Source organism: Struthio camelus, chromosome W (assembly GCF_040807025.1).
Source record: "Struthio camelus isolate bStrCam1 chromosome W, bStrCam1.hap1, whole genome shotgun sequence".
NCBI lineage: Eukaryota > Metazoa > Chordata > Aves > Struthioniformes > Struthionidae > Struthio > Struthio camelus.
In genome coordinates, this window is record NC_090981.1 from 69,870,814 (window position 1) to 69,889,592 (window position 18,779).

The 18,779-nt window shown below is 41.2% G+C and overlaps 1 protein-coding gene across 3 annotated transcripts in view; it reads right to left on the minus strand.

The window, feature by feature from the left end:
• The window catches only part of LOC138064164 (alpha-protein kinase 2-like), a 64,602-nt gene that overhangs the window by 35,792 nt on the left and 10,031 nt on the right, over positions 1-18,779 (minus strand). For all 3 annotated transcript variants that reach the window (XM_068925600.1, XM_068925599.1, XM_068925601.1), the window contains one exon: positions 10,642-12,316. In XM_068925600.1, the coding sequence (XP_068781701.1) occupies positions 10,642-12,027 (1,386 nt within the window). In that variant the 5' untranslated portion in view covers positions 12,028-12,316. The remainder of the gene's footprint in view (positions 1-10,641; positions 12,317-18,779) is intronic.

The window sequence follows — 18,779 nt, forward strand, 5'->3', positions numbered from 1 at the left end:
CACCTTGATAGAGCTATTCATCTTGATTTGCTTTCTTGTTCCCTGCTCTCAGAGGAGAACTTTTCTAGGGTTTACTGCCATACATTTTAACAATTGCTTCAATTGCTGGGCAGTCTGCATGACTCTAGGGGCAAAAAAAGAATGGTAACAAACTGTACAATCTTTAAATATGTCAATGCGGTAGAACAAGTTATTTTAATTTGTGTATGTGTAACAAACTGCCTGTTGTGTGATGGCAGACAGAAGAAATAGAAATAACCTTTATTATAAAGCCATGGTTACTGTGAGTAAAGGAGTGACAAATAGACAAGTTAGTGATCTAATAGTTGTGCAAAAGGAAAATGGAAACACCCACTTCAAAACCAAAGCTTGTTTTCTAATCTGTTGTAAAATCATGGTGTAAACAGGACCCTTCCTTGGTTTTTTTTTTTGGATCTGCTAACACGACCCATTCTGTTCCAAAATCTGACCAGAACAACTGAATGAAAAGCAAAGAAAGACAGTGGGGAATAAGTGGGCACTTTTGTCACCTCTGAGTTATGGAAGGAAACAGGGGAGAACACGAAGAAGAGAAGAAATTAAAAAGGATCCTACTTCTTCATGACAACCTGAAACCAGGAGCATTTTCATCTGTCCATCTCTGTTTTAGAAGATATGGATGACCCAACTGATGACCTACACACCTGCAAAACATTTTACAGGTGGAGTGGCCTTTCTCCAGAATATTTCAAGTTACCTTCCCCAGGAACCAAGGAACAGCACCCGATAAAGCCTCTGAAGTCCTTGACCCCCCGAGGAGCATGAAAAATCAATGCCAGTTACCGCCAAGTGGGACAGGGATCATTTTTCACCCTAGGTATACCTGTATACCAGGCTCATCAATAGGATAACTCTGCACTAGGAAAAGGTTTGAAAACGCTCTAGTCATTTCAAAAAGGGTACAATGCAGCCAACACGGCAATAACTTCCAGTCCTGACTAAGTATTGTATGTATCAGGTGACGAGCTACAGGAATGGAATATTACTTCTTTAGTGGAGCCCTCAAACAGTTCAAGTTTTGAAGGGAGTGTCTGTTTGATTTCTTCCTCTTTGGAGAGAGGAAGAAATCTTCCATTTTCTGAAGATGTCAAGCTAGATCCAGAAATGGACTACAGTGTCCAAAATAAGCGTTAAGAAAAATTAATGCTCCCAAACCCCAAATTTCTCATCTTAGACAATACTCCTATTTCCTATGATTCCCTCTAAATAGATATTGCAGTTTTGTCTCTATTGTACTCATTTCCTATTCTAAGCAACAGCTCTCATTGTTTTCCACTATCCTCAAGGATAATTTGGATTGTCAAAACAGGCAATTGTGCTTTGTTGTCACTAGCACAGGACCAAATCCTATACCAGTCTCCAAGCGAGTTTAACAAAATATTTGAATAAGAATAACCCAAACATCCTACGGTAATAAAGGTGATCACACAAAATTTGGATGGGATACAGCAAGAATGCTAACCATCTCCTGTTTTCAAGATCACGTAGCTTGAATTTGTTCTGTAGCGACTACATCTTTGAGACCAAGCTCTTCTGCAGCCTGATGAGCAGTTTGGCAGCTAAAGCAGTACACCGGCTTTGAATTAATACTAGAGTCTCTCTGAGCCTACCTAGTCCTACAGCAGGTGTTCTGCACAGCCCAGTGGGAGAGCAAAGTCTCGAAATCAAGGTGGGTTGTATAGGACCACTGATCAGAAATAGCTAGAAGTGCTGTGAATGATTTCATGTGTACCTTTTCCCTCCTTTACAAGGCAAGTAAGAAAAGAAAGGAGATACAATAGACTCTTCTATGACTAACAGTAGCACTGAATATATAGAATGCACTGAATAGTAGCACTGAATATATAGAATAATATAGCAGAATTTAAAAAGAAAGGTCACGTCTTCCTTATGGAGAGACTGGTGAACTAGTGCCTGATTTGCCGTACTGAAATGAGACTTTCTTCAGAAAATTTATATTCATATATTTCTTCAGGTGTTCCTTCAGACACCTTCCTATGAGGGCAAAGATTCAAGTGTGGGGGCCATATGATTACCTGCTCTTATGTAATGAAAAGTCCTTTGTAGGCCATTAAATACACAAGACACCAATTCTGCCACAGGAATTCCCCAAGCTGCAAATTGTTGGAGGCTGGCAGCATGTCCTGGAGAAATACCAACACCTTCTTGCTCTGTTCTTAAATTTTTCCTTATGTATCTACCATTGCCTGCATATTATGCTTGAAGGACCTCTGGTGTGACCCAGTACAGCTGTTTCGTATAGCTGCATGAGCATGTACCTCAAACAGTGTAACTTATCAGTGAATACGTGATACTAGTTCCAAGATTTTCCCCTTTCCTCCTTCCCCTGCAGTTCTTCCTCCCTATGATATAGTAAAACTGACCTCCTGACCTGGCTCTTCAGCCTAAGTTGGGCCAATTTCATTTTCAGATGTAGAGATCTCCAATGCAATCCTCTGTGGCAATCCAACTTAGTGGTCAACGTTTTACTTTTTCTTTCTTTCTTTTAATGGTTTTACTGCTATACTGTGCTAATAGAGTGCTGAGTAAGCATGCTGGATATGCGTATGTTTAAATCAGGACTAGATCAAAGACATAATTTCCTTAAAACAAAGCTTTCCGGCCCTGAAAGCCCTTGACTTTCTTGTGGCGATAAAGAGAGGTCCATTTATGTTGTCGAGTTCTCTGGGACCCTACCTCATGTTCTGTTATTTGCACTTGGTACACCATATTCACTCTTGTTTTTTTATCATTTGCAGTGGATTCCTTTTTGGTGGGAATGACGGTTTCTCTAAGTTAAAAGGGATAATTTTTTGATCTGGCTGACTGTTAAGCTTGGCAGGCTGTGTGAGCAGTTCAACAATGAAGTAATGCTACACCGTTCAGTGACTATCCTTAAATAATACTGAATTAACATGCAATAGCAAATACTTGGGGGGCATTCTAAGCAACATTATACAGATGGGCTGTGCTGCAACATATATTACTGTATCAACATGACATGAACACCTTGGGAAAAGCAGGAAGCATGATCAATTAAGAGTAATCCTACAAGTACTCTGGTCCCAGACTTGTGCTGGAAAAACTGATCCCGCAGAAACATCAGTTACTTGTTTTATAAAGTAAACATCAGTCTGATGCAGCCCATAGTATGGTTGTTTTCCATTCTTAGCTTCTTTTATGATTTTTAACAGCAAATTATTCTCCCTCTGGAAAGTGCTGAATTGATTCTGACATTCTCATTTACAAATCAGGGAAAATAGCACAGAAAACCTGACTGGGAATGATTACTGCTGGTGTTTAAAGGGAAGTTTAGGTAATTACCTTCATCAGTCATTGTCTAGGCTCTCTAATAAAAGCATCAACAGAGAGGCCAAATGATACAGGATACTGAGGAAACAGGAGCAGCTCAAGAACTTGAACAAAATGCAATTAGTGCCAAATCTGGTATAGGTTCTTTAAGTAAATACTTGATTCGTAAGGAGATTTTTCAGTGCATGAGGCATGGGAATATAGCACGTGAGCAAGATGTGCTATTTAATTTCATTACTGATCTGGAAGGAGAAGCAGTCAGCATATTTGTGAAAACAGCATCATCTGCTAGGTTTTGGAACAGCGAACTCAAAGGCTAGGAACTCAAAGGCTTCGTAGACATGAAGGCCCTGGGGGTGTTCCCAGTTCCTGGGTCCCAGTGTGTCCTATGGCCACATTCCAGTACCATTTCAAGATGAGGTCTGGCCTCTTGCTGGTCCCATCTTCACCATGGTTTCCACTCAGGGAAGGAAGCAAGGAGAGCTGGTGTATTGCAGCAGACCATCCACACTAACCTCACATACAGACAAACCAAAAAGACTAGGGATCTAAGCAGGAAATAAAACAAGATTAGACTTGGACAAATGCAAAGCAATGCATTTGGGAATAAAATACACACATGCCAAAAGCAAAAGATATCATAGGTAAACTACACTACTGAACAAGAAACAGGTAAAGGAAAAATTAAACACAGAAGGTAATAATAAGGTCAATGGAAGTTGTGATATGATACAGAAACAGGGCTAACATTTCTACTCTTGATGTTTCTTGTGTCACAACAAATAATGTTCAGAGACTTATTAAAAGAATAAATTGATATAATTCCAAACAAAATATTAAGATGGAGTGGAGTTTGCACAGCATTGTCAGTACAGGTGCTCTGATTTGGAATAACAGAAAATTAAAAAAAATGTTTCTGCGCCTCAGAAACTGCATGTTTTTAGGGAGAGTCAATAGTGATATCTTTATCTATCTTTACCTATCCATAACTGACAGGCACATCGCAATTATCCCCTAAATAAATCCATAAAGCTAGGATATTCAGAATATGGTAAAATATTGAAGAAAGCCAAATACATTAGCTAAACCACCTTACTTCTGTACTTCTGTGTAATCAAAAGGTATGAGGAAAGATGCAGTTAACATTACCCTTTCTCATGTCATTTTTTGAAGGCCCATTAGAGCATTGCAAGAGTTTTTGCAGTATAATCTACGTTAAGTCCTTGTCCAGTTAGCTGAGATTAACAGAACTAGAGCTGTTCCAAAGAGGACGTCACTACACATCAGCAAGAGGATATACGCACATACGACCTTATATACTGTAGTAGATTATAAAATGCATTTGAGTGGCCAGGTGGTAGGCTTAAAAGACCAAGATTTAAATGGCCAGACCTCATGATTTCCATTCTTAGGTCTATCCTTCTTGGCAATGGTGAGTAACTATGGCACCATGGCTCAGTTTTACTATCTGTAAAATAAGGATGTTCCATTCCTTATTCCAAGGACTTGGTAAGTTTGTCAAAGTGCTTTGACACACTGTGAGGATAGGTGCTGTATTAGCATAAACCTGTAGGAAATTGGGGCCATTCTATCCCACTGATACCCCTTTTTCACCTGATTTTATTTTCTTTAAGAGCAGTGATGCAAATATGACTGTGCGCAAACAGACCTAAGGTCTACTTAGCCTAGGACCTTATCTTAAATTGAAGCCAAAGGTGGATGCGAAGGAAGAATATAAGAATGAGGGATGTACAGGGGGATCCTTTCTCTCGCATACAGACCTTAGACAGAGGCAATCAAGGTTAGAGACTTCCTGAATCAGAGAGTATGCCTTGTAATTACCAATAGAACGGTCTTGAGTGATTTTTTTATATCTGTTTTCTCACCTCTTTGGCCTCTACATTTGGCCTGTGGTAAGCAGTCTGATGCTTTGGATCAAATAAAATAACCAAAAGTTCTAGCTTTTTCCCTTAAACTCAGACTACTCTAGATATGTTTTTTTTCAGCTTTCCAAAAGCAAAACCTGCTGCTTACAATATACTTTGGGTCGAGACTTGCCTGATTCATTGCTGCCTGAATTCCCCAGTGCACTAATATTGTTTTCCTACACTGTTTTTAAGAGCTGTTCTTAACACGTAAATAAAAATTACCAAACGACATTATGGTCCATGTTGAGGGATGAAGAAAAGATTGGTATGCATTACACACTGGTAAGTAACCTAGTGTAAGCTAGTGTGAGCTGTGGAAGAGCAGTTTCTAAAGGAAAAAAGTAACGGAAATGGAATCTGCAAATAGAACGAATTCCTCCTGAGATTTCCTCTTGGAAATCTAAGAGATTATCGGGGTACTGTGCTCCACAGACCAGCTGGTGCCCATTCCTTCCTCCAGCCTCTCCCCTGCAACCGTGGAGCCAGCCCCCATGGTGCTCCACTGACAACTCTTCCAAGGTATCTTACAGATGAGGTAAAGAGGCTTTTTAGCTGCTGTCCTCTGCTCCCTTTGCCATATCTGAGCAACGCACCATCTTCACCTAATGCAACAAAGTTTGTTTCTGGACTGAGTGAGAAATTGTCACGTTCACGTGCAAACACAATAACCTCAGCAGGCACCAGTTAAGGCCATTCTGGATCTTCTCCCCCTACAAAATTTAAGGATAACTTATTCATCAGTCTCTCAGTTGATTAGCTGAACCATTTCTGTTCAGCTGATGAAATTAAAGTAAGAAGTTCATCCCTGAAATGGGATGATGAATTCCACCTCACTGTTTCTCACTAGTTCTTAAGAGGAAATAGCGTAGGAAGGTAATTCTCTGCTATAAATAATATCTCCATGTTACTTTTACACACCTCTGCTAATACAAATGGACTGTAACAAAACATACCTATAACACCCACAATAAGTACAAAACTGCCTCTGGATCAGAACTCCCTCAAATTCACCGTGTTTGGAACTGCTTTTGGTTTATACTGCTCTCCAGCAGTAGCTTGATGGCTCCTTCTCCTTCCCTGTTTGTGCAATGCTACCCAAATTCCTCTTTCCTAAAATAACACTCTGCTGTAAATGGCATGCCTGTCTTGGATTAGCTAAAATAACTCAGTATCTGTACTTATTTCAACTGCTCTAGACAGGTGGTAGAAAAGACATGAGCTATATTTTATCCTGCAGATGCTTACTAAAATTTCTGCTGAAGAGGCAGGAAAAGAGGAAGTTCAGGAGGGAGAACTATAATATTTCAAAGGACAGAAAGCTGAGTTCTCGGCCTTCGAAAACAACACAGAGCAATTAGCTGACCATGCACAGCTGTGACGGGACTATGCTGCAAACCAGGTCAGAATTTTCCAATGAATGATCTTTGTGTGCGTCCTGGGAAACACTGGAGCCAACTATATAATGCAGGTGAGCAAAATAGGATGTTACCTGGCAGCCCCCGTATGGATCCTACTGAATGAGCTGGGAAAACATTCGTCTGATAACGTTCATCTCTTCTCAGACGCAGAGCAAAGGACTGAGCCGCCACCACCACCTCCTTTTCAAGGGAATGTACTAACTACTCTAGCCTATTAGAAAGCACGAGGTGTAGCCTCTCAAACTCTCCTGCTGAATTTGTGGCACATGGTATGAATACAATATTCAGAACCAAAGCGTGCTACCACTCGACAGAGAGCTATTTTGCACCCAGGGACTACTGAAGAATTCTATACAGAGCGCAAATTCTTCCAATGAAGGGACATACTTTTGAGGAAAAAAGCTAAGACTCAAAGCTGGAGAAGATTTGGATCTCAGCTTCCTGCACCACAGGAAAGAAATTTATGTGAACGTTTTTTCAAGATTTTAACAAAAGAACCAGAGGTGAGTGAAAGCAAGTTGAAGCAAAGGGAGCAAGAATACATGTCTTGTTAAAAATTATAGCTGACTTGATTTTGAGCTCAGATAACCAGAAAACCTTCATGTTTTCCAGCTATTATTCACTCAAATGACAAGCGGCAGAGATGTGCTTTAATAACATTTGAACGAAAAACTAAACAACTATAAACTGATAGAAAATGCTGTGTTGGGCATGCACAGTAATTCTTACTTATTATTGTTTTGGAACAGAAATCCCCACTTATTTTGTATTCATACCCAGCCATTAAATCAGTTCCCATCTGACAGCTGTTTATTGGCCTCTATGAAACCACTTGCTGGGTATCAATCTAATTCCTCATGGGCAGAGTTAACCCATCACAGCTGCACTGACACCCTTCTAAACAGCTTCCTTCTACTCTCCTTTTGCTGTGTAACCCAACTCCTCCTTCCCCTCTCGCCTTTCCACCCTTTTCCTACATCTGTCTGCTCGCTGCTCCCAGCACACACGCTCTCCCTCATCACAGTGGTGGAGCGTAGCACCTGCATTTCTGTATTAACCGCAGAGCAGGGAGCACTACATTTAACAGTGCCCCAACGATGAAACACTCTAAACTGTAGTTTAGAGTAGAAATGCAGCAATTTCTAGGACATCCCACACAAACGTTCAGAGGGCTACCCTCACGACATAACGAACAGGGCCACTGGCCCCACAGGCAAAAGCTTCATTGGCCGATGCAGTCCTTGACATTCGGGCTACCCTGGAATCTGACAAAGCAGAGGTATGACGCGCTAGGCAAAATACTTTTTGTTCACAACCACATTTCCCAATTACTTGGATGATCTGCCTCTGTCCTGCTTCTTTCCCTTCTGTAAAATAAAATTTAAAATAAACTGACGTAAAAGCTGAAGTGATGTAAATTTATGTGAGGAAGGTCAAACCAAGCCTCACTCAAATTTTATGAGAACAGACTGTTCTGGACTTGAGTGAGAACAAAATAATGAATGCAGAGGATCCTCCGACAGGATGAACAGTGGATCTAATCAGCAGGAAAAATACTTTAGAAACAGGCAAATAGCAGATGCTACTCTTCCTGGGGTATTCAGTGTAAACAGTAAGCGTTTTGCTCGTGCCCCAGAAACCCTTTGAACCTGCCAGTTCCAACAGGGCTTCACTAACTTTGTTGACATTTGGCTGGCCCTAGAAACGGGCTCTGTAGTTTAGGAATGTCACCAGCACTACTCTATGCCGGGGCTACTGAACACTGGACAGAGACTGGCTCTTGAATGCAAACACATCACAGACATGAAGCCTCCCGGCTCTCTACACAATAGGTAGACTCTCTACCCAATATGTAGCTAGAGAGCTACTGCAGTTGCCTTTTGTGACTGATTACTAATTAAGCTGCTTTGAAACATAAAAAAAAAAAATACAACACGTCACTAGGGGCTAGACCTTGAGGTCACAGGAGCAGTCACAAGCCTCCACCTTGCCTGTCTGATGGGAGGAAGATTCACCCAGAGCAGCAGTTGCTGCACAGACAGACTGCAAAGGTTGCTCCAGTTAGAGGCAACTCGGCAGAAAGGACAATGGGGAGAAAAGGAAGTGTAAATCCTTGAGTAATTAGCACTGCTAATTACTTCTGTGGCTGCTGTGTGCCCCTCAGCAGACCTGATCCACCACAAGGAGAGGGCATACACAAAACTCGTCAAGAAGGGTTAGATGTGTTTTCCACTACAAGCTCCTCACCTTGCTTCTGGCAGAGCTGTCCCAGCTGCTGGGCTCCAGCTAATACCACATTGCAGTTTTACGTAAGCTTATGTGTAGCATTACAAGGTTGATTCTTTCTTGCCTTTCTTAGGTTACACTAGGAGATTGATGAGGAGTTTCTGGCTCACTATATGGGACTGAAGTGGTGAGGAGTTGCCCACATTTTCCTTGCGCTATAAACAGTAGCTTCTAGATGTGATACTTTTTGTTGGCTCCTTTTCAAGATCACATAATTTTGAACCTAAATTTCATCCTCACTCATGAGTGTTTAAAACCATGACTTTTGTTCATTCACATCTCTAGCACTTTTCTATATACTGTTTTTTTTCCTATTTATTTGTAATCTGACAAAGTGTTGGATAGGGACGCACATACAGAGAAGAAACGCAGACTGACTGCAGCTAGCAAGAGTCTAGCCAATCTGAAATTTGGCCAGGGCACTACTAGTAATGCACTGTAGCTACTCTTTGCTAATAGGGTCCTGCAATTTTACTGCATTGGAAAAACATGCAAAAATGCCTCGTGCAAACCAAGGTAATACACACCATCAAGAAATTCTCAGTAGGCTAATTTCAATAGGGAGTATTCTCCATCATAAGAACATGATGTGCTGCTAAAATGTGATTGGAATTTTATGCAGTACAGAAACGGAGAAAACCCAAAACGTGAGACAGGCCCTATGGGTGCTTTTCAGGCAGAAGAAGTCAGTGATTTTTGATTGCTTAAGACACCCCAGTGGTCAGATTCAAAGTTAGACTATTATTCAGAATAGGGAAACATTTTTGCTTAAATAACATAGATGAAGAAAAGCATGTGGAACTGGAAAAAGTGTGTGTTTATTTCTCATAAATATTTTTTCTGTGCATTATGCATTTTAAAATCAGTAAGTGGATGATAAAGAATAAGATTATTCATGATTTAATACGCTTTAATATATATTCCATCTTTACTATGTGAAATAAAAAGTATGATCCTACTCTCCCGCTTGCGAGAACTGGTGTAGTGTCTTATCAGTCACTGCAACCGCACTGATTTCCCTAGCTGATTTCCTAGCCAACAGCATAAGATAAGTATTAGGAGAGTATCACTTCGGGTTTTATTTTTAACTATTTTTTACATTTTCATTGGACTATCTGAATCTTTCCTTGTTCTATTTTAAAAAAGCAAAACCCTGTTCACCTCTCTAATATGAACTCTCCGGATTGAATTCCCCTTCCTGGTATAAATTCAGAGCAAACCTCTGTTGATTTATTTTATATTTCCAGTAGCATAGGTGGATGACAACTTGTTTTTTTGAGTACAAACTGAAAAGAAAGTAAATCAAAATATTTTCTGTTCACAATAGGGATTTGAGAAACTTTCTGGGTTGAAAGAGACATTCCCTGGGTAAGACCTACGCAAGAGCCTAAATATCAGATTTCCCTATCCAGCTGTCCAGAGTCCCATTAGTGCCTCTTACTATTATCACTCTCACTCTATAATTAGAACAGCTTACGGTTTATTCAGGCCTTTTTCAAAACCAGATTTCCTTCCCAGCCGTAGCTGTCATTCAGAAGTGTATGAATAGTATCTTTTGAAGTAATTTACATTGTACACTGTTTTGTGACAAACAGGAATAAAGTGCATTCAAATCAGCAGAACAGCTCTTTCTATTAAATGATAAACACTGTACTTACCCTGAGTGAGACATTTTCATCTGGCACCTGATTTTGCTCAGACAGGCCCCAAGTCCTTTTCCACTCCCAATGACAGTCTTTATCTGCCTCTTCTGTTTGACGCAAACCAGCCTGCATTTGCAAGCTTTCTGTCTCCTCGTGGATTTGTGCTGAAATGACACCTTCCTGACCAGGAAACAGAGCACTGGATTCCCCAACCTCAGCTGCAGTCTGAAAAGATTGTCCTATATTACTTACATATCTGCAAAGCTCTTTAGGATTTAGCAACTTTAAAAGGTTTCTTCTTAGATTTTCTGTTAAGGTACAGACAGCATGCCTTGATTTTTCCTCTGACAAATTTCTTCTCCCCTCCTCTAGTTGCAATGAGCTGTCACCTGGTAAGTCCTTGTCCGTATTATCTTCTGACATTATCTCTGAAGCCTGATTTGTCACAGAAGTACCTATACCACTAGTAGAGGAGTCCACCTTTGCAAGTACACTATCCATGTCCTGCGATTTATCAACTGAAAAATCTGCAGCTGAGTGACCACTTCCATTATTTTCTTCTTCAATTCTGGGATAGTCATTTTCAATGGCTGCAGAAGCAACAGGCAGTTTGTATTTCTCTTTGTCTTTCAAACCGGTAGCTTTATCTTGATGGTGTCCAACAGTGAGAGTCATCTCCGACTGCAAAGTTGACTGGCTGGTAGAGGGATCTCTCCTTACATTTACTCCTTCGAATTTTGAGTGATGACCGCAGAAGCCAATGGTGGTATCCATAGGCACACTGTTATCTGACACTTCAAACAGACAAGGCGTTTCACGGAGGAAGTAAGCACACCCATCACAATCCTTACTCAGTTTTAAATCACCTTCATCATCACTTTCTAATAAAAACTGCAGTTTCTTTTCCCAGATTTCATTTTCATGGGTTGGCAGCACATCTGAACGTTCAAAATACTCCAGGTCATCATCAGAAAAGTCATTGCTTATGCTTAGACTTTTCTTTGGATAAATCTCCAGAAGAGCGTCAGAATTTTCAGAATCTTCTTTTACAAAATAATGGTTATTTACAGGAATATTTGCCTGCTCACTGAACAAAGTATTCACGGTTAGAGGTTTACCTAGCCCATTCTTTTCACATGTCTGGGCATCTTCAGGAGACTGACTAGAAACAGTGTCTTCTGTGTTAAGGCAACAGTTGTTGGTGTGATAAGTGATCAGATTTGTGAGGCTGGAATGCACCTGTCTGCTGCAGTATTTCTCTGCTTCTGCAGCAGTGACGCTAACTGTTGTGTTAAAATGAATTAGATCACCACCGTTCTCTGACATATCTCTTAGGCAGGAAATATTTTCCTGGGTTTTAAATGTGTTTTTTACATCCCTGTTGCCTTCCATGCTAGGCATATGTCTGTGGCGTTTCTCACATGGGGACAATGCTTCTGGTTTTCTGATCTTCGCAAGCAATAAACCACGCTTTTTGAAGGGTCAGATCAGAGGGACAACTCTTGCATTGTGCAAAACATTTCTCATTCTGCTCATTTTGCTCTGAAGTTTCCCACACTGTCATTTAAGTTAGCAACCCACTTTTGAATTTTGTATCTGATCCCAGTTCAACAAAAGCTGTACCAGCGGGTCATTGTGGCTGCCAAAGGGTTTCCACGTCCAATTAAGTGCAGCATCTTGCTCTGTACACCTGCAAATAAAAGAAAATTGAACTTTATAACAATCAAAAAAGCAGGTTTACTATTTTCTAAAAGATGGTAAGTTGACACGTGGTTGCAAGAGCTAAAAAAAAAATCAAGATTTAAAATGACAAACATTTATCAGCAGCAACTAGAAAACCTGCTATCTATACAGAGCCACTTAGGGGGAACAGTTGTAGATGTCCAGAGTGATTTTTTCTAGGAAAACAAATTCTTAAGCATATCCGCATGTGCATTTAGCAGTAAAAAATATGCTTGAGTGCATATCATTTAGCTATTTCTAATTGCAGATAGAAATCTGCAGGCTCATGTAAATTTTCAAACGTGCATTACTTCTACAGGTACCAAGTGCCTGCTATTTGGATAGTTAGTCACTCTGGCACAACAGTAGGCTACTTTTTGAATTGGCAGCACAGAGACATAAATTCCAAATATCCTTTTGTAGCAATATGTGGAATAATCAGTTAGGGGGGTTAGATTTTATGGGGCCATTTTTGTTAAAAGCAATTCTACTATATGTTGGCTAGATGTTTGCCATTTCTGTAGTGAGTGAACAATAGAATGAGGCTGGTCAGCTTCCGCTTCCCATTTATATATTAAGTCTTACTTTCAAACAGTTGTGCAGTATTAAAATGGTGTTGCAATGCAGAACTTTTGTAAAACAAACTGAAACACACCAAAAGGCTTCCATCAGCTGAACCTGAAGAAATATGGAACCATCTCTTTTTTTTTTTTTTGTAAAAAACTTTTGCTTTCTAAAAAATCTCCAAATCTTAGGGTTTTAGATACCTTGGGCTCTGTCTTTGTATACTACTAGAGGCTTTCTGGATCATTCTTTACTACAGCATATCCCTGCTAATCACAGACCTATTCAACAGTCCAGGGATTCACTTGTCAGGGAAAAATAAAGTAAGAGAACTCAGTTTCAAGTAAATTTGGTCTCCTGAAAGATGCTAGATTAATAGCTCTGAAAAATAATGTCCTATATTTATTCACAGAACTTGTATGGCACGAAGAACAGCAGAAAAAACTTCCTTGCTGCCCTGCTAATCTCATGAAGCACTGTAAAGACACCTCTCTTCATCCTCCTCTTCCTTCCCTCTGCTTCCCCACTGTGACCTTCTTTTCAATCTCTCTCTCCTGGCTGCAAGATCCCAAGCCATCTAGTATCCTAGCACAGCAACCTTTCCTGACGCCCTTTCAAGCACTCGGTAGCGCTCTATCTGCTTTCTGCAGGGCCTCAAGCAGAGCAGACATTGGAGCTGTCAGCAGCCAGCTGTGTGTCGCAGCCCACTGCAGACACTGATCAAAGTCACTTAGTAAGAAAATAAGCAAGGAGCCAGATTAAAGCTTAATGGCTAGATAGCAAGGGGCTTGTATGGGCTTGTTTGGAACCTGTCTCTCGTGTAAACAGCACAAGGCAGCTGGGTGTATTTTCATTTCCTTGGGACAAACCCTGACACAAACACCTTTCCACATGGTTACCTTTACGCAAGGAAACCACTACGCTCTTTATGGAAAAAGCCCTTAAAGTATTTAACAGCGCATTGGCTGTTCTGCAAATTCTTTGATAATGTTACAGAGAAGCTAATAGTTTCTGTAACACATTTCTAAAACTGATCAAAAGGCAGCTAATTCCCTAGTAACTACTGTAGGAATTCAGAGCAATTTTTATAAAGCTAAGTTTAATTTTATCTAGGTCTGTACATATTACATGCTTTTTGAGTGTTCCACAGACCCATATGACAGTAAAGCAGGGTGTAAAGCTGGGAAAAGACCAGCCAGAGATTTAGGTATTTATCTGAAATGTAAAAATTCCCAACATCTCACACTCCACAAATGATGGAGCAGGGGGGTTGGACTAGATGATCTCCAGAGGTCCCTTCCAACCTTGGCCATTCTGTGATTCTCTGATTCTGTGATTCCTAAGATGCATGGATTAACTAGGAACGGGAAGGAGGGGAGGTGAATGCACCACGTACAACATATGATGATGGCAAAACACTACCAGAGGGTGACAGGAGACCACAGTGAGAGACTTAAATTAGAACCTGAACAGAGCAGAATTGCCCACCTCATCTCTCTAATTCATGATACAGCATTGCTGGTTGACGTGAAAAGCATCTTGACAACTTGACAGCTTTTTGTTTTCTAAATTTTACAAAGCCATTTCAAATATCATGACACCTTTGTGACTCAGAACACACGTCCTCTTTCCTAGACTTACTATTTCTTTACAGTATTACTTGCTAACATGGACCAGTGTTCCACTGTGCTAGTATTTTTCAAGCACAAGTTAAAAGATGGTCTCTGTCCCAGACACTTTACAATCTGATACAAGACAACAAATAGGTAGATCGATGAGGAGAATACAAGGAAATAATAAATGAGGTAATACTAGCTGTTGTAAGAGAGAGTAGTCCTAGCATAGTAGCAGTTTGACACTTGACATTTGTAGGACTGATTGCAAAGGAAGATATCAACGAGGGATCTGAATGACTGTGCAGAGCTTCTTCCAGGTCTGAAGAGAAGCACTAAAGAAACCATAAAGGCATTTGAAATTTTACCACATGGGCAGCGACACCTGCATTATCGGCTTATCAGAGGCTGTAGGCACCCCACTAACCCCACTAACTAAAGATCACTGACCATGAGTAAGAAAAGTAGTTTATCTTTGATGCAGGAATGATGGGAAACTGGTCAGGGAGAGAGAGAAGTTTGAGAGACTGGGTCTCCGTTCTTGGAGATACTCAAATCCCAACTGGGCACAGCCCAGAGTAACCTGCTGTGGTTGACTCTGCTTTGAGGAGGGAGGTTGGACTAGACGACCTCCAGAGGCTCCTTCCAAATTTATCCATTCTGTGATTGTGTGAGAAGATGTGACCAAAGCAATACACTATGAAATGATTGCAACAATACCATTAACAGCTTATTAGCAGGAATGCATTAAGATTGTTTTTGTCAAGACTACAGAGAAGAATACTGCGGTCATCAAAACTGCAGATTTTAAGTCACTATGAAAGCTTTTCTGTATGTTTAGACGTTGTGGAAAAAACAAAGCACAAGCAGAGCTTTAGTAAGAGGATTCACAGAGGGGCCAAAGTCAAAGATGTTGCATGGGTTACAGGATTGAGTAGCAGGCAGGATGGCAGCATGTTTCCCACTGAAACTAAGGAAGCAAGGGAAAAGTGATCAGTGAGGGATTAGATGAAGTTCTCTTTTAGCCATTTGGAGCTCAACAGCCAAAAAAAGATCAGAGAGATCTACTGAGACTTTAGTTTGGTCTGTAGCACGTAACTCTGCAGTTAAAAAGTGAATCCATGAGTTGTCCATGTTGTTGTTGATGGTAGCTGAATTTGTGTTTGTGGATGAGATTATCCAAAAATAACGTGTAAAGAAGAAGAAAAGACCAAGGCCTGTGAAAGACCTACATAAACCTCAAAGACGGGCTATGAAGAAAAAGCATCCAAGCCTTAAAATTCTAACAGTTTTCCTTGGTGAGGGACTCGCGTGTGGTGGGGGGGAAGGGTGTCTGTCTGTCTGTCTGCCTGAGTGCCAGCAGCCGCCGTCAGACCATGGGTCACAGCTGCTTGTGTGCCTGTGATTTCAGCAACTAGAGTAAATGAGGGCATGTAAGTACATGGTTGCTGGCAAATATCAGGCCATACTAGCTGGTGAGCAGGTTAAGTAGCTTAGGGTTGCTTCAACAACTGGTTCCTAACTCTGGACTGGACATGCATGTGTCTCTGTGAGTGAGACAACAGGAGCAGTTGGCTACTGGAGGGACCAGGAGGTCCAGGCCAACTGCTGGAGAGACCATGGGGTCTCAGAGTTGACCAAGACACCTGTTTGCATGTGTGTGTCTGCGCATGAGGAAACTGAAGACAAGAGGATCCAAGGGCCAGTTACTGGGTAGACTGAGTGTCCAAGGCCTGCTACTGGATGATCCGTTGCGTGTGTCTGTGCATGTGCACACATGCATGTGTGCGTATATAAGGGGGATCTGCACCAGCAATTTGAGTGGGGCTGCAGGCCTCAGGGGCACACATGCTTAGGTGCCAGCAGCTGGGGAGACTGCAGATCCTGCGGCAACTGCAGATCCTGGGGCAGCTGCTAGATGCCAAGGCCAGCTACTGCAGATCCACAACATGGGGAGCGGGAGGGGGTCTGTTCCAGCAGCTGGCATGGGGCTGCAGGCCTCGGGGGCTCATAAGTCCATGTGCCAGCAGCTGGGGAGACCAGGGATCCAGGGCAGCTACTGGACGGGGAGAACGTCTGAGGCCAGCCACTGGGGGATCCACATTGCACGTATGAGTATTTCCCACTAACGAGCCTTGGTCCTGATTGGCCAGAGGGGAACAGGACGAGGCCGTTGGTGGTGTTTGTGTGAGTGCTGAGTGTGTCTGTCTGTGCTGGTCTGTGTCAGCCAGCTGGGCTGTGCCAGCCATGCATATTTATGTACATGTGTTGTATACATGTATTTATGTGTGTGCTTTTTGGGAGTACATGCTCATTCTCACTGCTGGTGGGACCTGGGGGCATGGAGCAGCAGCAGCCTCACCTCTATCAGGCTACTGGATTCAGCAATTCCTGAAAGACAAGACACGTCAGAACGGGGCTTCTGGAGTGTATCCAGAAGGAATCAGAGGAGAGCAGATGAGAATCTGCATCTGTGACAGAGGGAAGAAGGGGGTATGAGAGGAGGTAGTGAAATGGCAGCAAAGACATGACATGTTTTGTCAAACTAGTCTTGGAATAAATTGACAAAGATCCAACATACGAGGAAGTGACGGCCAACAGGAAAGGATGATTTGAAGAGTGAGTCAAAGCTGCCATAAAGGGATCTGTCAGCATGGAGCAGTAGCTGGGAAGTTGCCAGGCACAGAGGAAGACAAAACAGCTTCAAAGTAGTAGAAGTCAGCCTGGTCACAGTGGCTTGGCTGGAGATGCTCTGCAGCAGAAGAGTAAGAGGGGGGAAAAAATGCCTTGCTCTATACAGTACTGCTGACATATGGAAGGTTTCAGGTTATCCACACACTAGGTACAGGGCAGAAAGTTGGGGTGCAAACTTCTTCAGACTTCCACCTTTGAGCCTGAAAAGCAGTCTATTCAAAAAGCCATCAGACTGTGGGCTTCCCTGCTGAAGATGACAAGAACAGTTAGTGCCTATTGTGGTAGTTTCTACTAATGTGGACACCTGCCAACTGGACTTTAGCCCAATAATCTACACTTGGTTCATGTGGGCTTTTGAACAACGATCAAGACCACAGTTGCAACAAGAGCCTAGGGAGAAAAAGGCATCAGATTCCACTGTCTGCAGCCTTCCAGATCTATGACCGTGTTTTTCTATTTCAACTCCACGAAGCATGAATGTTTAACAGGAAAAATGGGACCGTAAAGATTAATCTTTTCCTCATCCATTTTCATACAGTGCCATGGAATTACTCGCAACATTCACCCATCTCCTCTTAATACGTATTTATCTAACGTTCCTGTTACATTCTTTCAAATCTGCTTTCATCCTTGCTTTTCAGAAGATTAGATGCATCTTTCCTCTTTTTTGGAGGGTTTCAGTTATGTAAAAAGCTGGTAATTTTCCCAGCTGAAAAGAGCCTTGGCAACATTTTTTTTAAATGCAGATTGAACTCATGAATACTCTTTACCGAAGTCATTATACTATACAGTTATCATTATCTTAGTTCAGCTGCATTTTGACATCAAGGGAAAAAGAGCTGTCAGACTTCCTGTTATGAAAGTTAGATTACATCAATGTGCATTTTGCCAGACCTAACAATGGAAGTTAAAGCAAAATTATTTTCCATGAGGAAAACTGCAATAAATATTCTTTTTCCACCCAAGATGAAAAGATATGATTTTTTTTAAATTGGGGAGGAAATGGAAGATATTAGATATAATCATAATTTCAATTGCTGAATTTAGACTGAAATTGGGAAAAGAACTGTTAGTATAACACACTCTCAGCTCCTAAAGAAAACTTGTGATAGAAAATGCATAATGAAATTCACTGAGGAGGGATGAATTGGAGATCGTGATAACTTATCATCAGCTATTGACTAATAGACTGAAAATGAAACTCAATTTCCTAATATACCAGGCACTGAACACTTGGTCAAAAGGTGACGAGAGCAGAGAACTTCAAACGCATAAGGGTGTTCTGGCTGCTTGTCTGAAGTCTTGCTCTGGAAACTGGTGAGGCACTGGAAAGAAAGGTTCCTATGTTGTTTCTTTAGTGATCTGTAAACATATTTATTATGTCAACTTATTTCAATTTGAAATTTATTTATAAAATCTAGAATTTTTCAGTTGTTGATCACTTATTCCAATTAAGACTAAAATATTTTTGAAAAACTACCAGGAAAGAAGGTTAACAGGAAAGGAATGACATTTTAACTGTTTTTAAAAATAGCAGTTTGAGGGATGGTTTTGGACCCA